The sequence below is a fragment of the Microtus oregoni genome, unplaced genomic scaffold (assembly GCF_018167655.1).
Source record: "Microtus oregoni isolate MIOR12 unplaced genomic scaffold, Mior012 000009F_ref0000495, whole genome shotgun sequence".
In the NCBI taxonomy this organism is placed as follows: Eukaryota; Metazoa; Chordata; class Mammalia; order Rodentia; family Cricetidae; genus Microtus; species Microtus oregoni.
The window spans coordinates 51616715-51639268 of NW_024543068.1; the positions used below are offsets into that span (position 1 = coordinate 51616715).

Genomic DNA, 22554 nt, shown 5'->3' on the forward strand with positions numbered 1-22554 from the left:
TTTGTGTATTTGGGACAGAGACATAATGTATCGCTCTGACCGGCCTAGATTTCATCTGGAGACCAAGATGGCCTTATTCCTGTGGTGAGCCTTCTGCCCCAGTCTTTCGGGTGTCACAATTACGGGTGTGTACCGGCACATTCAAATAGACCCAGCCTTGAGGAATACTTTTGTCTTTTGATTGTAGAATAACGGTCCACCCACCCATTTCCACCTTTATTTCCAGTTATTCATGGGGATCTCCTAAAACTAGTGCTGGCTAGTTTCATTTCAACTCACCATAAGCTAAAGTCATCTGACAGGAAGGAATCTCAATTAAGAAAATGCCTCCATAAGATAGAGTTGTAGGCAAGTCTGTAGGGCATTCTCTTAATTAGGAAGTAATTGGGTAGGGTCCAGCCCATTGTGGGCAATACCATCCCTGGGCTGGGAGTCTTGGGTTCTATAAGAAAACAGGCTGAGCATGTAATGAAGAACACGTCTGTAAACAACACCGTTCTATGGCCTCTGCATCAACTCCTTCTTCCATTTGAATTCTTGTTCTGATTTCCTTTGGTAAGGAACAGTGATATGGTAGTATAAGCCACCCAAACCCATTTGCTCCCCAAGTTGCTTTGGTCATGGTGTTTTGTCGGGGCAATAGAAACCCTCACGAAGACACCCACCCTCTAGTTCTTTCACTCCCAGTATTCCCTGCCCCTTCCTTCTCTTCTTCCCAGTGGGCTTCCCTCGGCCATATCATGTATGCCCTTGACTAGATAACCACTTACTATACCATGGCACACCACTCTATGTCCTTGAATTTGAATTATTTTTTGAGTTTCAAACCTTTATGCCAAAGTATTTAATTCATACATCAGCATGAAACCCTATAGAATCCTATAGCTAAATTGTTCACGATCAAAATACTCTATTTTCTCTCCAAATTTGTCATTTCTTGTACTCCATTTCAGTGTTAGATGAATCACATTAACTTAGGTATTCAAATCCAAATTCCTCCTCTCTCTTCATCTCAAATTTAATTGGAGAGTACGTTTGCTCATTTTCCTTCAGAAGCTCTCCTTTCTGTTTCAATGTCTTAACTTTCACATAACTCTGTATTTCTAATGGTCGCTCTTTCTTCAAGTACATTGTAAATATATATTCAGTATAAAATGCAATATTATTTCACCGTCCCCCAAATTAGTATTCTTAGGGTCTTTCAGTGATAATGTATGTACTTTAATAAAAAGTACTCATGAGTCACATTTGTGATTATTGCTGAATTCCTCACATCTATGCTCGGGACTTACCTGCACAGCCGTGCACACAGAAGTGTGCTAGAAAATGATAGCATACATACCCACTAGGACTTCAGGTTCATCCCTGATGAACAACTCTTTTTCATCCTTATTTATCTGTTCCAAAAACTGTATGGACTTCGTTTCTGTAATCTCTTTGCATTATTGCCAATTAAAATTAAAATCCAGTTGCCTTTTACCTTCTACCCATATGAAACTGAGTAAAAATCTGAATCTTTAATATATAGCATTCAAATGATTGATTTATAATGTACTGTAACATTTGTCACTCTGCATAGTCTGCAGGCTTTTAAAATAAAAGTATTATAGTATTCAGTATATTACCAGATACAAAAACAAGGTCTAAGAAGAAAATACACCACATTCATGATGCTTGCAATAATCAAAGAAGGAAGAAAATTAAGTTCCTCTACTTGTGTTTGATTTTTTTCTTGTTTTACTGCCTGAGATAATGAATAAGGTAGAGACCAAAGCAATGTCGAGTGAATATAACAACGTTTAAAATACAACAGTGTTGAGGATGAAGCATATCATTAAGCTACATAAGCCCATGACTTTAGACAACAGTAGGTTATCTAAAGGAGTCTCAGAAAGGGTCCAGCACTGATGCTGTACCAGAAGCCAGAGGCCTTGCCCTTGACCAATAGTATATAATGAACATTTACAAGTAAAGCCGAGCGAACAAAAAGATCTACTGTGAGGCACATCACGGCTTCCAGTGCCTCTAAGACAAATGAAGAGGGGCTTGGCGAGGCAGGAAAGATGGAGGAGCAATGTAGTCTTCTTGTTTGTTTGGTTTGTGTGACAGTTTCAATGAAACTGGCCCCCATAAGCTCATAGGGAATGTCACTATTAGGAGGTGTGGCTTTGTGGGTGTAGGTGTGGCCTTGCTGGAGGAAGTGTGTCCCTGTGGGGTAGGCTTGCAGTTTCCTATGCTTAGGATATTGTCCAGTGTCTCCGATTATTTCCTGTTGTCTGCAAGACATAGGACTTTCAGACTGTAGCCACCACCGTGTCTGACTACATGTTGCCATGCTCCTGTCATGATAATGAACTGACCCACTGAATGTGAGTGAGTCTCCCCACTTTTCCTTTATAAAGAGTTGCTGTGGTCATGGTGTCACTTCACAGCAATAGAAACCCTAACTAAGTCAGGTTGTTTTGTTTTTAATTAATATCTCTACGGTTTTTGTTTTGGGGGGACATTACTAGGGTGAGGGGCTGATACTGAGGGACTGAGAAATAAGTGGAATTGAGATGCATTATGTAAAATTCCCAAAGTATCAATACAAAAATATGTTGAAAGGAGAAAAAAAAAGATATACAAGCCTTAAGAATATTTTTGTTTAAATTGGTTGCACTATTATAAGTAACAGAATGAGTATTACTTCAAGAATGGAGATTATTACTTTGTTTTTTTCTCTTTTATTTTCTTTTTTATTGATTTTGTTATGCTATACTTTTTCTCTGCTCTCCTCCCTTCCTCTCCCTTCCCCTTCAACCCTCTCCCATGGTCGCCATGCTCCCATTTACTCAGAAAATCTTGTCTTTTTCTACTTCCCATGTTGATTAAATCCATGTATGTTATTGTTGTCTAGGTTCTCTGGGACTGTGAATCACAGGCTGGTTTTCTTTGCTTAATATCTAAGAGCCACTTATAAGTGAATACATATGATATTTGTCTTTCTGGGTCTGGGTTATCTTACTCAATATGATGTTTTCTGCCTGAAAATTACAAGATGTCATTATTTTTTCTGCTGTGTAGTACTTCATTCTGTAAATGAACCACAATTTTTTTATGAATGGTTGAAAAGGAAATTTGAAGCAATTGACTTATGTAACTCTCTAAGCTAAATGATAAGCTATTTTTACCCTCTTGATTCAGGTCTACAATAAGCAGTAAGCTGTATTTTATTCCTCTGGTACTAGTCATAGCAATGAATTTTACCATGTAAGTTTGTACACGGGGAACAGTGTCCTCTTCCTCAGGCTGGAAGTGCAATGGAGTTGTCTGAGTAACTTGGGCCACAGACACTTAAGTCTGTCCCTGCCAGTGAGACACAGTCTTAGAGATAGCAACCAATTCCTAAGACTTTTTACTATTTCTTCTTCCAATTTCAATGATAGCAGCTTCATCACACAGTTGAATACAAAATTGAACCAAATTCATGTTAGGTCAGATTTTTAAAAATGTAATAGGATATATTTTATGTAGTTATCTAACATCAAAACCAAAAAGTCTATAACAGAATTAGAACTAGGAAAACAGTTTATGCTATATTTTCTTTTGTACCTCATGTCTATTTCCTGTATTCAATATAAACAAACATATTTGTTACCAAAAGTATAAAATTTAACATGAAGTTTCATAGCTTCTATTTTGTTTATTGATTCTAACTGTATAAAAGTTCATGAACTGTATAGACCTTTAGTCTGGTTAATTTTATTGTGTGGTATTTGTATTTATTTGCAATGCTTTATATAATAAAGTTATCAGAAATAATTTTTTTAAATTATTAATGTAATGGGAAGAGGGAACAAAAGCACTGTCTTGTCAACATACTGAAATAATACGAGCATTTTAATTAAAGCAGATAGTGACTCATTTTTACTAATATTCCAGAGAAGTCATACATCAATATTAGTCTGTTGGAACACAAATTGAAATGAATTGATTTGTGACAGCCTAAAAATGTTAAATAAATTAATGCTAAAAATTCATCAGAATCACATGTCTATTGGTCCAAAAATAATAAGAAAATACATTATCACTTTCTTTTACTACTCCAAGATTTAAGCATAGAAGAATAAAGGTAGCAAATACACAAAAGACAAGCAGACAAGCAAGCAGGAAATAGAGTCTGAAGCGTTTATCAAATAGAGCCAGAGATGAGACAAAAGACATTACGCTGCCAAGATACATTCCAGAAATACAGTCTGGGTCAGGGCCAGGCGCTGGCAAGTCCATCGATGTGAATCAGAAGAAATCAGGTCAGAAATGAAAGATGCATCTAAACTAGGTGCTCAAATGCAAATTTCAGGCCAATAGTGAGAGTGAAGTCGAAACCCTGTAGGGAACCCAAGACAGTGTGTTCAGAAGGTTCAAGTCATCTGAAATTAGATGACCTCAGTCACCAGGTCCACGATGCCAGTCAAAATAAGGACATCGACTAAGAAGCACCTGGCATATTTCCTCACACTTAAGCCCCAGAATCTGTGTGGTCCTAGGAAAGCAAAGCACACACCACGGCACTAGGACTCCAATCCAGCTTTTTCTGACACCAAATTATGTGTTCTCAGACAAGATGCTGGCTGGCACTGTGCCATTTATCCTTTCGACTTGCATAAAGAGAGTAATTACCAGTGAGTGCCTTGTCCTCCCAAAATAGAGCTGATCCAACACAGGGCACAAGACAGAAGGAAAAGCAAATCTCAGCATAGTAAATTAGAAAGAGGACTAGTATGTGATCTAGTCTGTTTAGCAATGAAATAAAATCATACACAGCCGGGGAACACGCATGCTCATGCACACGCACACAGGCACACATACACACTAGTGCATGAGTGTGTACATACACATACACTGTCAGGCTTCTTCCCTTTGTTCCTTATCTCATCTTGTATGAACAAAAAGGCACAATTAGGTTTCCCATTAGAGGAGGGGTTTCTGAAGGAGAAGAATACATCACTTAAAATGAGAAAAAGATGTCTTAAGTAGAGTGTGCCTCATGGTTTTCTTCTTGTTGATTTCCTTTCCTGTCATATTTTGGTGTACCTTCTATCCCCCTTCCCTTCATCTTCCTTCTCCCTCTATTCTTGCCTTAGATCTCCTTTCTTCTCCATTATCTTTTCTTTGTGTGTGCCTTGGGGGACTGAACCGAGGGCCTCCAACATGCTAATGAGCATCGTATCATCCTACCCCTAGCCCTCTGTGTGAATCATCAAGGAATAGTAAGGGATACTTGGTGACGACCAGGAATGAGTGTGAGGGAAGTATTGAACTCTACATCTTCATTAGACAGAGAAACACCGACATTCACAAATGACCGTCCCAGGGCCCTGGTATGGGAAACCCTGTGCACGTTGGTAAAAGAAATATTCATCTTAAATTGTTCTCATCTCCCACCCCCTTGCTTGTCTCTTAACCATTCTCTAGTTCTTTCTGCAGAATTGAAGCCCTCCCTTTGGTTTCCATGAACTAGGCTTAAGAAGACCATTTTTATGTTCCCATGGGGGAAGGCACTTTTGGCCCCTCTTCTACTTCCCCCTTGGCCTACATGTATCTCACCATGTCAAGACCTTTTATTAAAAACAAAAACAAAACAAACAAACAAAACAAAAATCCTTTTATTTAAGAAAAAAGACTTTCCTGGTTCCACCTTAATCCCAATCAGCCTGAAGCGATGGAAGAAATGCGGTCCCAGGTCCCAGGGAAATGGAGTGAACAGGTTGCTGTGAGAAATGAATAGAGCAATTGGGAGCTAGTATTTTTCCCCTAATCTTGCAAAACTAGACTTTCCCCAAGATATTATCAATGGTTCTCTACGACGATTCATGTTCATGAAATAAGGAGTGAGTTGCTGAAGAGTAACATGTTTACCTGAGAAGAAAACACACATCCTGGCTTCACGAAGTGAATACCTGGGCCATCTTTCAGGAAGAGAAGATGATGCTCAGTGGAGGATACCTCACCCACCCTAGTGAGTACCTGTCACGCCAACTCCCTGTGTCCTGTAAAACCGCTCAAATCTCTTGAGCCATTCAGAATGGAGATTTGGGAAGAGAAGATCTCTCTCATTTTCCTTACGACTGGCCTTGCATAAGGCTGTTTACTCACAAGTGACAAACACTAACCTCAGATTCTGGTAACATTGGAGCCAGCCCTCTGTTGAGTGGCTGCACCCCCCTCCCCCACTGTCCTGCATGTAAAATAAAAAGAGGGAAAAAGGTGTAGATGATAACGGCCAGTAATGTATTTTAGATTGGTCTATATTTTTACAATTTTATTTATAAGACATATAGACAAGATACTACTGTTTTAATCCTGTCATTTAACATCCTGACGATCCAAACCAGCTGCTTTGCTGGAAAGATTTCTTCCTCAGGTAAGATAATTTACTTTCCATTCGTGATTATTATAGCTTTAATGAGATAATACTTATAACAAGTTTACAGTAGGGCAGTAAATATCAATTATTTATGATGATCAATGCTTTCTTTATTAAGCTTCACAATAAAAAATATTCTGAGTTTAAAGACTATGTTTTTTAATTGAAAATGATGAAAACCTTATACTTTATGTTACATTCTGTGATGATTAATTTTGTTAACTTGATTATGTTGAAAGTCATGTAGACTTGGATTCAGGATAGAACAAAGGAGTCTATATATCTGTCTGTATATCTGTCCATCTATTATCTATCTATCTATCTATCTATCTATTATCTATCATCTATCTATCTATCTATTATCTATCTATCATCTATCTATCTATCTATCTATCTATCTATCTATCTATCTAACTATCTATCTTTTATCTCTCACACAAACACACACATATGTTTCTTCTATCAATCTTCTATTGTCTATCTATATCTTTCTCCTTCTCTCATTCTCCCACCACCTTCCTGGCTGTCATGGTGTTACTATAAAATTGAACCAAAATAAACATTGTATTTATGTTTAAATATTTGTGAAAGCAACAAATGTCTTGCACCATTACCAAGGTTCTACCTTTAGACAGTGGACAAGCACCTGCAGGGCAGATTCTTATTTTAGTAGACTCTCAAACTGTCCTTTCATTTGCTATAAGCTAAAACTTTATGGTGCAAGTTGAGTAGACCCAGAAGCATTCCTGTCCATCACTTGAATCTGCATGGCCTTAAACTGAGCATGCTCAGGAAGGATCAACCTGTACATTTAAGTTCTTTGAATAAAACCCCCATGTTCTGTTTGTTTGAGGAAGTCATTGCATAGGAAATGGCTCACATATCATTCTTGGCTACGTTAGGTAACGAATCTTTCCCACTATTTTATATCTTGACTGTGTTTATTTTGCCTTTGTAGGTTCACTAATATAGGAAAGAATTGCATTCAGTTGCAGTAGTCCTAAGAAGATGGAGTTAATGCTATCAACTATTAGTTTAGGGGCAGGGTATATACTTTAGCTAATAGAGTGCTTTCTTCACATACAGAAATTTTTGGATTCCATCACCAGTATATTTTGAAATGGTCATAGTAACGCAGCTTTGTAATCCCAGCATTCAGGAGATAGGGGACAGAGGATCAGAAGTTCAGTTTTATTCTTGGCTATATCTGGAATCTGTGGGCAGCCTGGGATACATGAGACCTTTTCTCAAAAACAAAATGTAAAGGTTTGCTTGTAAAGCTCAAGGTTTTTCCCACAGAATCAATATGAATGCCTCTCACCAATGGAATAAATTATATCCTGAATCTGAATATTAGGCATCTCAGTCTTCAACTCACCATAATTTTGCATGGGTCTGCATTGTCAGCTACTATAAACAGTATGAAATTTATGAATGTTTGGAAATGTTCTTCCCATAAGACAGTACCTATTAAAAATAGATCACATACAGTAGAACACACTTGCAAACAAAACAAACAAAAGCTTAATTCAAAACGACAACTTGAAGATACTGAACCATTTGAAAACATCATGTCTCACGTACTCAGAAGATGTTCCCACTTGTGACAAAATGTGGAGTCTCTTAACCCTTGCTGTGCCCTGGAACCACAGCAGGCAGCACACACCAAGCAATAATGAGATCAGCTCAATCCTCTACGCAGCAGGAGAGAGAGCGGTCTGTCTTGTAACAACGTTCCAAAGGCTTTATATAAAGCGTGGAGACAGAAATTAGACTACCCTCCCACATCTCAATGAAAATGCTTCCCATGGAGTGACTCAGCCTGCAAACCTAAACAGGATTCTTGTCACAGCATGCTACAGGCAGCCACAGCAGGCTCGACATTTGCTGCCTTCAGCATGCGTGGGGACTGCATAGAAGGAAGGCAGCCAATTGCACTGGAGGCATCTACCTTGTGAAGGGGCTCTAGACTCATAGCAGCAAAAGAGGACACTGACTCTTCATGCTCCCAAATGTGGTGTTTTTCTACTTGATTATCAGCATTAAATTCAAAGGGCCACGACCACATATTTACTCTATGTTAATATAGAAATTGTAAACAGTATCAGCAGTTAACAATTTACTAGGCATTTTGCTTACTTCTCTAATATAGCTTATCCAATTTGATATTTGCAATTATGAATAATTCTCTTATTTTCACCATTTTATTGTTAATAGGTACAACATTAGTATACAGAGATGTCAGGAAAGTTATCCAATATCAGGCACAGGATTAGGATTTCAACACACACATTTGTGTGTACTGGCTGTCTTCCAAGGAATGCTACCCCAGTTTCTCCCTATCCATCCTTTGTTCATTTCTAAACAGCCAAGAGGTTTATAGAACCATCATAGTTATAGGCTCTATTGTAGCAATGTGCAGAGATTCCCCAATCAAGTAAGAAATGAGATGATCTTTACAATATTCTCTGGGTTTAATTTTGATTTAGTTTTATTATGGGAACAATTTCGGGGAATCATTCAGTCTTCTCAAGTATCCTATAGCTTATACTTTACTCCCTCAAAGCACACAGAATACGTATTTAACATTTAACATGCATAGTCTTAGCATGTTATGAATTTAACTATGATCAACAACTTATATAAAAAATGACTCAATAATGTATTTTAAACAATAATATGCTGTTGAAAGATTAAAAAAAATTAACTAGCAAGAAAGTTAGGTCAATATGCTACTTCTCTGATAGACTCTGGAGGAGTGTTCATTCCTAACATTAAATTGAAGACTCTGATCTCTAAATGGCTAATAAGATGATGGTGTGTACTGAATCAGAGAGAAGGGTATGGCATGTAATCGTCACATGATGGGCGTGCTTGTAGTCACTGTGGACCGTGACAATTTATTATGCAAGAATGTTTTTTAATCTTGATACATTTTGCTTCTTAATTACCTGAGAAACTTCTGAAAGAATAAATACCATTTCTCTTGTTATCTTGATGATTTGAGAAAGAACAGTAAATTTGATGATCATACACTCTCAGGTAGTTTTTTGCAGATTTTACAATTAACCATCAATTTGTCATCTCATAAAATTCTTATACATAAACTTTTACTGTGCATACATAATGAAGCATCTTAAACTACCTTACTGTGCTTGAGCTATTTTGGTCTATAATTTGAGGAAGAACTAATTAAGCATATTAGTTTAAATTCTTCATGTCTTCTCTTTAAAGCTTACTGTTGAGATTAGGTACTACTGTGGAATATCATGCTGTTTGAGGATGTCCCTCCCTATGCTGTGAATATGCTTTATTACCATTGGTTAATAAAGGAGCTTCTTTGGTCTACGGCAGGGAAGAAGATAGGGAGGTGGGAAATCCAAGCAGCGATGGGGAGAAAGAATGTGGAGTCAGAGAGACACCAACCAGAGCAGTACCAGTAAAACATGGAGCACTTGGAGATCATAGATAAATAGAAATCGGTTAATTTATATGCAGTGCTAGCTACCCAGTAAGAAGCCGGAGCCATCGACTAGTTTGTAATTAATACTAAGCCTCAGAATGGTTATTTGGGAATTAGCAGACAGGAGAGCAAGCTTCAGTTACACAATGTATCCAAGATCTCTTCTCTGAATCATTTGGATATGTTCACATGAAAAGAAAGGGAGGAAAACAATACCAAAATACGAAAATAACTCTCTCCTTGTGGATCCTTCCTTTTATTTCTTTTACTAGTAGTGTTTCCCAGGCTCAGTTTTGTGTCTGATGTCCCAGTTTCTTTCAAAGTTGATACATGATTTAATTTATATCTTAGTTTTTTTTTAAATTTTCATGTTTTTAAAAGGCAGTTTTAAGTTGACCTACTTGTGAATATAAAAGATATGCCTGCATCTGTCCACAAGACAAACAGGAGGTATGATCTGTTCTTGTAATGATTCAAACCTTGTTAACAAAAATGTCAAATTAGATCATCTTCAAAATGAATACTTACACTCAGCATATTTCTGAAGCTGGGAAAATTCCGAGGGACTGAGATGGGCCCATTTTTCCTGGTTTGTCATGATGTAGGAGAAGAACACCTCACACACCAGAGGAAGGATTCCTTATCCAGGTGTTGGGCAGAGCTCTGTGCTTCAAAGAGTCTACACGGTGTGTTTCATGATGAAATAGTTCAGGCTTTCAGAACATCCAATCTGCCCACGTGCAACTCCCAGGAATGTTTGTAGTTTTAATACTGTCTTCTAATACTGTAAAAAGAAAAACACAAAAGTAAAAAAGGTTATCAATATTGAACAAAAGAAATTATAGCGAGAAAATTGTCTGTCATAACTAATACATTGTTTTATTTTATTTTGCATATGTTCAGTCTTCCCTCTTTGTTCTTTAATGGTGTTCCATGTTCTTTCTCTAATAACAAATCACAGAAATAAATGAAACTAGGAGTACAAAATGTGATGAACATTTTGCTTAATCAAAGTATGCTGACAAAAGTAGATTTGTGTTCGATTTTATAAACTCCACATTCCAAGGATAGGCAAGAACATCATTTCTTTTATGATTTGAACTCATCATTTTCAAAATATCTAAGTAGTACCAAACCCAAAATCCAGACCCAACTTATTAAAGGAATTGGAAATCATATACAATTTGTTAATGTACTAGATTTCTAGTTGTGTTCTTGAATGATACTTAGCACTAAAACACACACACATATATCATTATTCAAATCAATTAGGGGTCTTATATAATTGCTATATTACAATTAAATTTTAGAGAACTTTTAGTCTTATAATCTTTAAAATTTTCAATAACTGTGCCAAATCAAAGTAATACCGAATGTGTGAAAGACTTCCTTAATGAGAGTAGATGACTCCACTGTGAATCACGTTTTAAAATAAATCCCCAAGTTGTCAGAGGCTTAGATTCACTGGCAAATTCATAAAGACAAAAAGTGAACTCCATCTGGCTTCAGTGTTTTATTAGAGACTGTGATCAATGGCTCAGAACTCAACCAGGCTGGCATTGGAAGTTTCATAAAAACGGAAGCTTGGGAAGAATGACTTTGTCTCTAAAATTTGCATATTGAAAGATTTATGAAAACAGGTACAACCTGTTAAAGCCACAATACCTCCAACATGACTGTGAAGAAAACAAAGAAACCTAAAGCAAACAAAGAGTCAATGTTCAATTTTTGGTATCTTTATTTTGAAAAACAGTAGCTTGTTCATTGGAGAGAAAAACAGAGTGATTCGGATGTGTTAACCAATGGCCAAGGTATTTGAAATAAGTCAGGACACAGGCAATGGATACACCTTGTCTCCATCTGTTTCTATTTGCTGGTTTCATCGTCCACACTGGTTTCACTCTGACTCTTTGCTGCTCTCCAGCTCCAAGAACTTGGGTGATATGGTGCACTATGTCCTCCTCACCCAGAGGAGACAGATGATTCAGTCCTATTTGCCTCGTCACATGCTCTTCCCAGGGTTTTCAATGTTGGGTGCAGTGGGTGAAGGACAGGGTAAAAATGGCTATAACCAAATCATTACTGAAGTAGTTGGACCCATGTTCCTATCAAAACCTGATTCACCAGCTTTCTTGTCTCTTCCACATGCTAGTGATGTCCCTTCATTAAAGAATTAAATGTAAAGATATACTAAGACTATCACACATATGTACAATTAATATGCATTAATGATTTTTTTAAAAAAATCACAGATAAAATGAGCAAACAAGTTTCTGATCTCTATAATATCTAAATCTCTTGTGATGATGGTAGTTCATTAATTGATTCTAAAAAGGTTTGTTGAATCTCTGTTACCCAACATGGTAGTCAATGGAGACACAGCCAAGAGTCAAACATGAAGAAGATGGGAATAATGCTGACACTGAAATTAAATCAGCTGTCAAGGAGATTGCACAAGTCACAAGGTGTGTGGCACAGCATGCGGTCTTCCCATTTCAGGCCTGTGAGACAGGCTTTGATAGTGCCTCTGACTTTCGTCAAGTGAAACCGTTGGCAGGGAATGATTGCCATCCCCGGGCTGCAACACCATCTCCACCTGTAGCCCCTCCACTCTCTGTCTTCCTGAACATCCTTAGTAACAGAACTCCACAGAAGGTGTATGCATTGAAATGACTGTTACCAGATATCTGGAATTAAGGACCGGAATGACATTTAAGAAGATTTATATTGAGCCATGCAGGAATGTTCAGTTGGACTGAAATGTGTGGAAGTGTCCTGTCGAGCCTTTCTATCTGTTCTTCCTGTCAGGTGACATGTTTGGTGTATGCTGGAGAGTTTCTTGTTCTATGGAGGCAAATGTTTAGAGTGGAAGCTGTGTGCTCAATAAATTAATCTGGGATATAAAAATAGCAAACAGCAGAACAAAATCTAACCATTGTTCTATGAATAATGTTTTATTAGAACAGAGACATGTTCAATAGAGAAACTAGCAAGAGGCCTATTTTTTTAATTTGAAGAATTATAATGTTTATTATACAAAATACTGCAACAAACAATTAAGGACTAATCCAGAATCCCTGAATACACCACTAACCTTATATTAAAAAAAGAGAAAAGAAAAGAAAAGAAAAGAAAAGAAAAGAAGTCGGGCAGTGGTGGTGCACGCCTTTAAACCCAGGACTCAGGAGGCAGAGACAGGCAGATCTCTGTGAGTCTTAGGCCAGCCTGGTCTACAAGAGCTAGTTCCAGCACAGGCTCTAAAGCTACAAAGAAATCCTGTCTCAAAAAGCACACACACACACACACACACACACACAAACCTATCATTATCTTCATACAATTCACTGTGAAATTGCTTCTAATTAGATCTTTAGGTTTTCTCCTTTTCTACCACAATTTCCAAATTCCCTGTTGTTCTTAGATATTAATGAACTGAAAGGTTTCCAGTTTGACAAACTGCTAAAATGGTACCTAATCAGTTATAAAGTCTAATAACTTATAAGGCCCAATACAATTCATGCTGACCTCTATTCTGTTATAAGAAGCCAAGTATTAAATAATGTAAGTTCAATATTTGGTGGCAAAACAGTTATTCAAACAAATACTGTGTCTATGTGCAATTTCAGACCGAATGACTAGCATGGCCATGCTGAGCAGATACTGCAAGCATCTCAGCTTCCGGTTTTGTGACGCTTTAGTTTCATAGTTTTAATTACTGGGGTGCAGGCTAAAAAATGATGTTCGTTTAAAACTTATAACTAGGTGAGCTAACACATCAGGCCTATGAAAAGATAAATGTAGCCTGTATAATATTAAATCCAGAGCCACAGCTACGCTTCATGCCGCAGAAGGTGTTGAAAATAACACAGCACTTTCTCACAGTCCCTGCCTTTTCACAAACGGTTAGAGAGAACGTGACGATATTCAATTGGGAATCCCCATGGTGTGTTCGCAGATTTCCGTTCCCCTGCAGATGGCTTTCTTTAGGCGCATGAAATGAGTGCCAGGAGGGAACCACTGTGCTGGCTTTTGGAAAGCAGTCTAATTCTGGCTTTCTCATCTCGTCAACAGATGTGCCACTTTGCTTAGTTAGTGGCAGGAAATAATTACATTGGAAGCACTGAAGAAAGCTATTTGGCCCATTGTACCTAGGCTGAACAACATTCTCCATATTCAGGGAAGGACTCAATGTCCTCCTGAGGGAAAAAAAAATATTTAGTAATATCTGGAAAAGAGGACCTGCAGTTTGGTCAGCCAATTCTATGAACGTCACATGTCATGACTCTAATCACTGAATAAGAATGGGTGAATCTTAAGACTCCCTGGGGAATTTAGGAAGAACATGTCCATACAAATTTAAAGGGTTTTGAGGACAAAAGGTATTGCCAGGATATCAAGAACCATAAACTCCTTTATTGAAGGGAAATGAAAGGAAAACAATAGAAACGAGTAAAGATGGAAGAGTAGAAGATTATTCTAGGAGGACAGATGAAAACAGAGTCAAGTCACGTAGAATATCAATGCTATAATTTATAAGTTTCTATCCATTTGGCTCTGAGAAGTATAAATTTGAAACTTGATAGCAGGTAGGCACTATGCTAAACACTGAGCAGGCCACAATATGCTGATTATCTATGACACTTGAATTCTGAGATTTCTGTAGGTGAATGACCTAAATTGAGTAAACCCACCGACTTAATAAATACTTAGAAACTACAAAACTACATTTTTAAAAAGCAGGCAATAATATTCTATATGGGAACAAAAAACATGGTTTGATTTATTTTGGAAAATGCATAAAGCAAAAAAGGAGGATTATTTAAACTAAATTATAAAGGTTAACAATTCTTCACAAAACCTATCACATGCTAGAGTCAGTGGAGATGAAGATGCTTCAATAGAGTAGATGCTTCCTTAAGATAGGGTTGGAGGGCATTTTCTTAATTAGTCATTAATGTAGGAAGGCCCAGTTCACTCTGAATGGTGTCATCCCTTGGCTGATGGTCCTGGATTCTAAAGGAAAACAGGCAGAACAAGCCACGAGGAGCGAGCCAGTAAGCAGCACCCCTCCCCATGGTCTCTGCATCAGCTCCTGCCTCAAGACTGCTGCCCTGACTTCCTTCAATAGTGAACAGCGATGTGGAAATGTAAAAATAACCCTCCAAGTTGCTTTTGGTCATGGTGTTTTATCGCAGCAATAATAACCCTATTTTCAGAAATTTTAAGGTATTTCTAAAGAAAGTGATAATATTAGACTCTGGTGACCAAAAACTACCAGACCATAGGAGTTCGATTTGAATAACAGTAAAAGCTTGATATTAAGGATATCATTAAAGATTGTATGATGTGCTATAAGTAAGTTATCTAACTATGTGAGTGAGATATATGTGGAGAACCAAAAATGTGAGCCTATTCCACCTTATCTGAAGGTCAAAGAGTTTGACAATGACTTTAGCTACACATCCTGACCTAGAATGTGCTTACTTGATGCTTTGGATATTTAGATGGCCCATAAATGCATATCCTCTCTACCCTAATCAAAGGTCAGAGAATTCAAGCATACTTCTGCTACTTCTTTTGAATTAGGATGTTTGACCTAAGGAGTGGCTGCCTTCAGGGTGATTGTTCTAGAGTGGGCTCACTGCCTAAACAACAAAATGCTTTTCCCAAGAGTTATGTCTCAAGCTTGATGTCTCTAAGTGTTGAAATTGCAGTTGTCTTTTGTATCATGTTAAAGCAGTCAGTCCTTTGCCTTACCCCCCCCCCCATTTGGTATTGGGCTATAAAAGTGTATGGAAAAATAAGCACAGGCAAACTCATAACTCAGGATGGAGGAGACTGAGTGAGCCCCATTACTATCCTGTGTATCTGTAATTCATTCTTATCTTTGATCTTATTATCTGACATTGCTAATCCTCATGCTCCTACCCTGGAACATATAAACCTGCCAGGCAAGAAACCTGATAGTATTCAAGGTGGGTCCCAACAGATTAACACACACACACAACACACCTTTCACCATGAAGATCCATGACATCTTCACAACAAGAAGACCCATGACATTCACATCATGAATCTCTGTTTTTTAAAAATTTAGCTTTTTTGTCCCATGTGTGTGTGTGCACATGAATTTATACACATGTGTGGCATGGCATATGTGCAGAAGCCAGAAGGCAATAGATAGTAATCAGATCTATCCCTCTACCACATGTGTTTCAGAAATGAAACTAAAGTTGGTGACTTGTGACCAGTGTCTTTACCCTCTGAGCTATCTCAGAAACCCTAGAGGGGCTTCTTAACCTATAGAATTGTAAGAAAAAATGAATTTCTGTTGATTTTAAATGACTCATCTTTAGAGACCCTATCATAGCTCTCTACAATGGTGGTAAGAGCCATGACTTTGAGAAAGAATGTATGACCCTCGCAATAATCTAGCCTTGCTGGAAGCAGAGTGATGAATGCTGGACCTCATCTTGCTGTGTTAGCAGTCTCCTTCATTCCATCACACAGATCAAATTTAACCATAATTCAGGGGGCAAAGACCAAGCTTTGGTTTAGTCTTAACATAGAACAAGTACAGAGCAAAATGAGAAAGGAAAGCAGTGTTATTAAAGTTGCAAATAAGAAATATTCAACTCCCCTTATGCAAGAGATTAGTATCAAATAGATGGATCTGGATAAACTTGTTAAGAATGAGTTACCACAGGTATAAAGACAGTGGTTAAAAAGGCCTCCCACAACACAGCCTGCCTCGCACCTAACCACCAACTAAGGCCTCCCACAACACAGCCCGCCACACTTCTAACCAACTGCTAGAAGAGTATGGTAACAAAAAGGAGAAACCAAAAAAAGGAAGAAAGCACCTTCCAAAGAGAGGGAAGAAGTCACTTTTTCCCAAAGCTGCTACTCATTTAAATAAAATGCTGTTTGAAGAGTCCAATACCTCAGCAATACTAATTTGTTTGATACAAGGCAAGTCAGACAGCAAAAGGTTGCATTAATGGAGCTGAGTTTAATCTGAAGACTGCAAATGTCAACAACCCTTACTTAAGAGAGAAATCCAAAGCCAGGAGAATTCAAATTCAGCTAAGACTTCTATTCACTTATTTATTAATTTAATTACTTTGATAGAAATTATCAAAATAAAATTTTTTAAATTCTTTTAAGTGTATTAATTGTCATCCTTTAATTTTAGGAGAGAGCTGAAGTCACTAGTTTGTCAAAGTCACTAAGAAAAGAGGATTTGTTTTAGAAAGCAATTCAGTGATAAAAATATTCCTAAGGATGGGTATGGGCTCATTCTACAGATTTTGTTTTTAGGAAATAAAAATTTCTAGGTGATTATTCCCGTATTCTCAGCAATGTGTCCCAGTAATCAACAGAGTATTCAGTTATAAAGTTATAAGGGTGGAGGAAGTAACAGGAGAATATAAAAATAAATACACAAAAAGATGAGGAAGTAGTATCAATGAAGTAATTTAGTAAAGATGCTTGGCAAAGCTAAAAGCCAATTGCCTATCATGATTGATTCATTTCAAACTGTAACAGTCATACAATTTTTAAATGATAAATTTCCATGCCAAAATTTGTACCTGACAAATAATCACACTCTTTCCATTTTTAATCAGATCGACCTACACTGCCATTCAGATTCTGAACCATGGTCTCCTCATGCCTAAAGTGAATCACTTAGCCTACTTTAGCCTCAGGAAAGGAGGGGGACAGACTCCCATCTCGCAGAGGTGTTAGCTCTTAATAGTGTTATACATGTCTAATATGACAAATAGGTTCTCAATCAAGGCAATTATTTTATTGCTTTTATATATGTCAGGTACAGGATGTAGCATTGAATTTGGACATATTTACAGGATGTATCTTGGGGGTAAAAGACTGAAAATCTGCAAACCTTTTATAAGATTATGTGGGTGGCTTAATAAAAGATCCATAATTGAGTTATTCTGGGAGTCTGCTGGCAGAAAAAAATGTCTAAAAGAAAAACAGCAAGGGAAATCTGCAGATATGCTGAAGGAAAACATAAAAGTTGCGTTGTATACAGTTTTGAAGTCAGAGTTTTGAATTTGGATGGTTATTGTGTTTTCTGTTTAAAATTTCTCTTTAAATGAACCTTAAATTTTCATGCATATCACTTTCAACTTGAGGCACACATTTTAGAATAGATATGGACAGTCTGGGCAAACATGAGGAATCCGTATAATTGTAGTCTATTTTTCAACACGAAATTCTAAGTGTAAAGTGGTCTGCCAGACTCTACGTTCCCGGAAATAAAATAGGCCCCATACAACAGCAGACCCTGCTGAAGGGAAGTTTCTCCAGGAGTCCCAGACTAGGAACAGAAAACTGAGGATCTGTTGCCAAAGTGGAAATGTGGATCCCAGGAAGACGCTCCTCGTGTTCTGACAGCTTATTTCACAGACAAACTGGCATATGCATATTTTCTGGCTGGGATTTCATTTTTTTTTTTCAGCACAATTATAATACTGCTAAAAGAAAGACAGGATTTAAGAACATTTTCCTTCTGAGGTACAGTCAGACTATAAACACATCCAGCTATTATTAGCTTCTGTTTTCTCATTTCTTTTAAAGTACAGAAACACTGGCAAACTTATGGAACCAAGGAAGTGACCACGAGCAGAGTGGGCACAATATTATACTTTATGTAGGTGGTCTTCTGGATTCCGATTATACCTGTTCAAAGGATGGAGACACTGACTCTGTGCATCCCCAACCTCCAGAGCAGCCAGGAGAGAAGTGATGGAAATGACTTCCTTGTCTAATATGCAAATGTCCAAGCTCAGTCTTCCTGTCTTGGTCTCTTACTTTTAGGAGCTAGCCAGCCAACACTAAGAAAGCTCACACCAGCTCTATGAAGAGACTACTTGGAGCTGAGGATGGAGACTCAAACATGAAATAGAATGTACAAATTTAACATGTCTTTTTTACCCCAGGTTTTTACTTCACAGTTGTGGATCCCTATAAAGACAGGAGAAAGAGAACAGAAAACAGGAATTTGGCATAACACAATTTAGGAAAAAAAAAAACAACCAAAGTTCTAAACCTAGAAATACAAGTCTATTTCACTGCCTCTTTTAGAAAATAAAACTTTACAAATATAAATACAAGCTTAGCTATAGAAAAGGGAACCGAAAGAAAGAAAGGACAGCTCTTCCTGTCACCCTCAGGTCAGAGACACTGCAGTTCAATGGCTTCTCCTTCTGACAACAGAAGCAGGCATTTCTTAGGACATAGTCACTGAAAGTCAGTGGCTTTATCGAAGCAATATTCTATGATCAGCTAATGAAAGCAGAAACACTGAAAAGAAGTCTCCAAGTATTAATCCTATTCCCGTTTCCAGAAGAATCTAGAATGCAATACCTATCCAATTCAGATTTTATGCTGAATGTACGTACATGCACTTTTATTTTATACAAATTTGGTTATACATCTTAGTTCTATTAATTAATAAAGAATAAATTAAGTACCAAGCATTTTCTGGAAATTGATGACAACTGGCAATGAAATAATATCTTTCAAATCTTTAATTCCTTGAAAAATAACATACTCTAAGGTTTTGTTTTCGTTTTTTTGTTTTTGTTTTTTGTTTTTGTTTTTTTGTTTCTTTTTCGAGACAGGGTTTCTCTGTAGCTTTGGACCCTGTCCTGGAACTTGCTCTTGTAGACCAGGCTGGTCCCGAACTCAAAGAGATCCGCCTGCCTCTGCCTCCCAAGTTCTGGGACTATCAGTGTGCACCACCACCACCGGGCTCATACTATATGGTTGTTACTCGACATATAGACTCACTCCCTGAGGAGAGACAGCACTGAAGAAACTGGGGATGTGTGACACATGTTCAGAGATGACAACATTGATAGTAAATCCACAGTATAAAAATAGAGGTGCAGTCAATACAGCATAAACACATGGGTGAGAGTAATACAACTTTTATGAATTTGGACTAGACATAGCCTTATTTTTTTTTCCTAAGATGTCACTGAATTGAATATGCCACACACACACACACACACAGAGCTGTGAAACACAAGCAATGCTGCTTTCTCCAGTGATACAAGCAGTGAATAGCAGTGAATATAAATCTTTCCTTCCACTGTTTGTTTAAACACCAGGTTTTCCATAACCCAACAATGATACACTGATGTTTCAGCCATCAACTGATACCTTTTTTTTTTTTTTTTTTTAGAAACTAGCTTGAGAATCTTTTGGATTGTAGTCATCGCTGTTCAAAAAAATTTTAAATGATAGCTGAGATAAAAATAGCATTATATTACAAATTCTATTTAAAAAAAGTCTCTGCTCCTTTGCCATGGCATTTCACCACATCCTTAGCATATTTCCTGGCAGCTTTAGTAATAGCTCTCTTTACTCCATTGTCCACACTGTAACACTGTATTCCAGTTACCTTTTTAACTCTCTCTCTCTCTCTCTCTCTCTCTCTCTCTCTCTCTCTGTGTGTGTGTGTGTAGGTGTGTATGTGTGTGTGTTGCACTTGTACGACAGCACTGGTATGAACATCAGAGAACGGTTTGTGGGAGTCATTTCTATTCTCACTATGTGGGTCTTGACCCAAACTCAGATAGGACAACAGAACTGATATCTTTCCCACTGTACCATTCCATTGGCCCTAAGATACTTCTACCAGTAAATCAGTATGTGTGATTCCTGTATCTAACTTTCTCTACTGGTTCTTGATTACCAATAGAATAGCATCGAGTTTGCAGTTATTAGGGTAAGCGTAGGATATTTTAGTAAGGTAACTCTGGAGCTAAATTTGACCTGATACTATTCCTTTACTGTGTAATGCTTTGCATCTGATTCTCAACTTTGGTGGACGGGCCATAAAGAGTAAGGCTCTCAACATGGCTGTGGTGGTGCCAGGTTTACCTTTAATTTTAACCCCAGCACTCAGGAGGCAAAGGCAGGCAGATTTCTGAGTTGGAGGGTAGACTGGACTACAGAAGTAGTTTCAGGACAGCCAAAGCTATGCAAAGAAACCCTGTATTAACCCTCTGTGCAAAAGAAGAAAGAAGAGTGAGTATCTAATGCCTAAGTGTCTACCAGCAGCCCCATGTCTATTAGAAGAGATGGGTAGAGTAAGTACCAGATCAATAGGCTGTAAGAAACTCCATGATACTAATGGGATCAAAGGCAATGCCCTGATAAGGCCTGACTGAAAAATACTCATAGATTCTTCTGGCTTCTGCTTAGGATGCTTTGAACATTGACAATAAAACTGGAATGCAAACAGAGTCTAATTCTTCACCTTAAAAAAGAATAAGTGGCTGATAATTTTCCTCGCGTCAAAATATTTTGACATCCAGGGAAACTCCTTAAGTCAGATGATAAACAATACAAAATAGCTTCAGAAGTCCTTGAAGCTGACTTAGATTCGCTATGCTCCTCCCTCCCAGGGTAAGCAATACAGACTTTCAGGCAAGCCAGGCTGCAAAGAAGACACAGAGACAGGACCCAGTTTCTGGAAGAAGCCGAATCAGTTGATCTTCCTAGGAGAGATTTAGAACATCGGAGTCTTGGAAAGGACTCTCTTGGACCTGCTGACTGTCTGCAGGCTCTGCAGCAGGCTTCAGGGTCCCACACCTGCCAGATTGGGCTCTGGTGGTGCAGCTGTCTTTGAATCATTTCTGCTCCTGTAACCCTCACGCCTATTCCTGTAAAGAACACCCCAAAGAAACTTACCAGTTCTCCTGCTTGGGCTTCAGTAGTAACCATGCTTTTGCCTGTTCAGGGCTGTCTGCCTGCAGTGAGTAGACATACATACTTTGTCACCCCAGGAAAAGACTAGTAACGCAGCAGCTGAACAGAAGCAAACGGTGCTTTCAGTAACAATGCGTTCATTCTTAAGCTCCAGGAAGGAGTTGGTCTGAAGAGGGTAAAGCCCTAACCAGTTAACAAAATTGGTCAGCTACATGTTAATGACCTATAGAAAGATTTTTTTAAAAATTACCCATTCTTACAGGTAAGATAGACTTAAAAGAATCAAACCGTAAATTGGGATATGGGAAAGATGAGTTTTAATGCATTGAGGAGAGCCTGAAGGATGCCCAGGAAGAAAAGAGGACTGGCAAGCTGAGTCATATCACACTGGTTCGCACACGACTTTCTTTCTTTCTAATAACACGAAAGTCATTTTCTCCTTGCAACAAGAACCCAAGGTGTTAGATGTGGCCACTCTGTCATCAGCCAGGTCTATCTAAGGAACACTGGTGAGCGGCTGCTGGTTGACAATCACCTTGCCTCACCTGCTGATATCCAAAATATTCCAACACTTAGATATCCAGGAAAGGCCTTAGCCGTGCTGTATGATTTACTTCCAGCAAATTTATAATTTCTTTAGTGTGGTATAGGAGAGGAAAAAATGTAGGCTGTTTACACTAAGGTGCATAGTCTTTATGTTAAAACATTGGTATAAAATATGTACATATATTATATAGTGTTTACTAGAAAGGGAAAAGGAACTAAAAATACTATTATAAGTCTGTCTTTCCATAAGCAACAGACACAGCCTACCCAATACAAATGACCATACCTACACGCAGAGGTGAACACACACACGTGTGTAAAATCAGTCAGCAGTTGCTTCAGCAGTGAGTCTTCCAGCCGTAAGTGACCAAGCTCTCTATGTCTCAGG

General features: G+C 38.0%; 1 protein-coding gene across 10 annotated transcripts in view; it reads right to left on the minus strand.

Annotated features, from left to right (window-relative positions):
* Nucleotides 1-22554, minus strand: part of Dgkb (diacylglycerol kinase beta) — a 600883-nt gene that overhangs the window by 512642 nt on the left and 65687 nt on the right. For 9 of the 10 annotated variants that reach the window (XM_041658354.1, XM_041658352.1, XM_041658353.1 and 6 more), the window contains one exon: nucleotides 10401-10656. In XM_041658354.1, coding sequence (XP_041514288.1) covers nucleotides 10401-10470 — 70 coding nt within the window. In that variant the 5' untranslated portion in view covers nucleotides 10471-10656. Of the gene's footprint in view, nucleotides 1-10400; nucleotides 10657-18578; nucleotides 18715-22554 lie in introns of those variants that run through there. The other variant, XM_041658355.1, reaches the window with a different exon arrangement.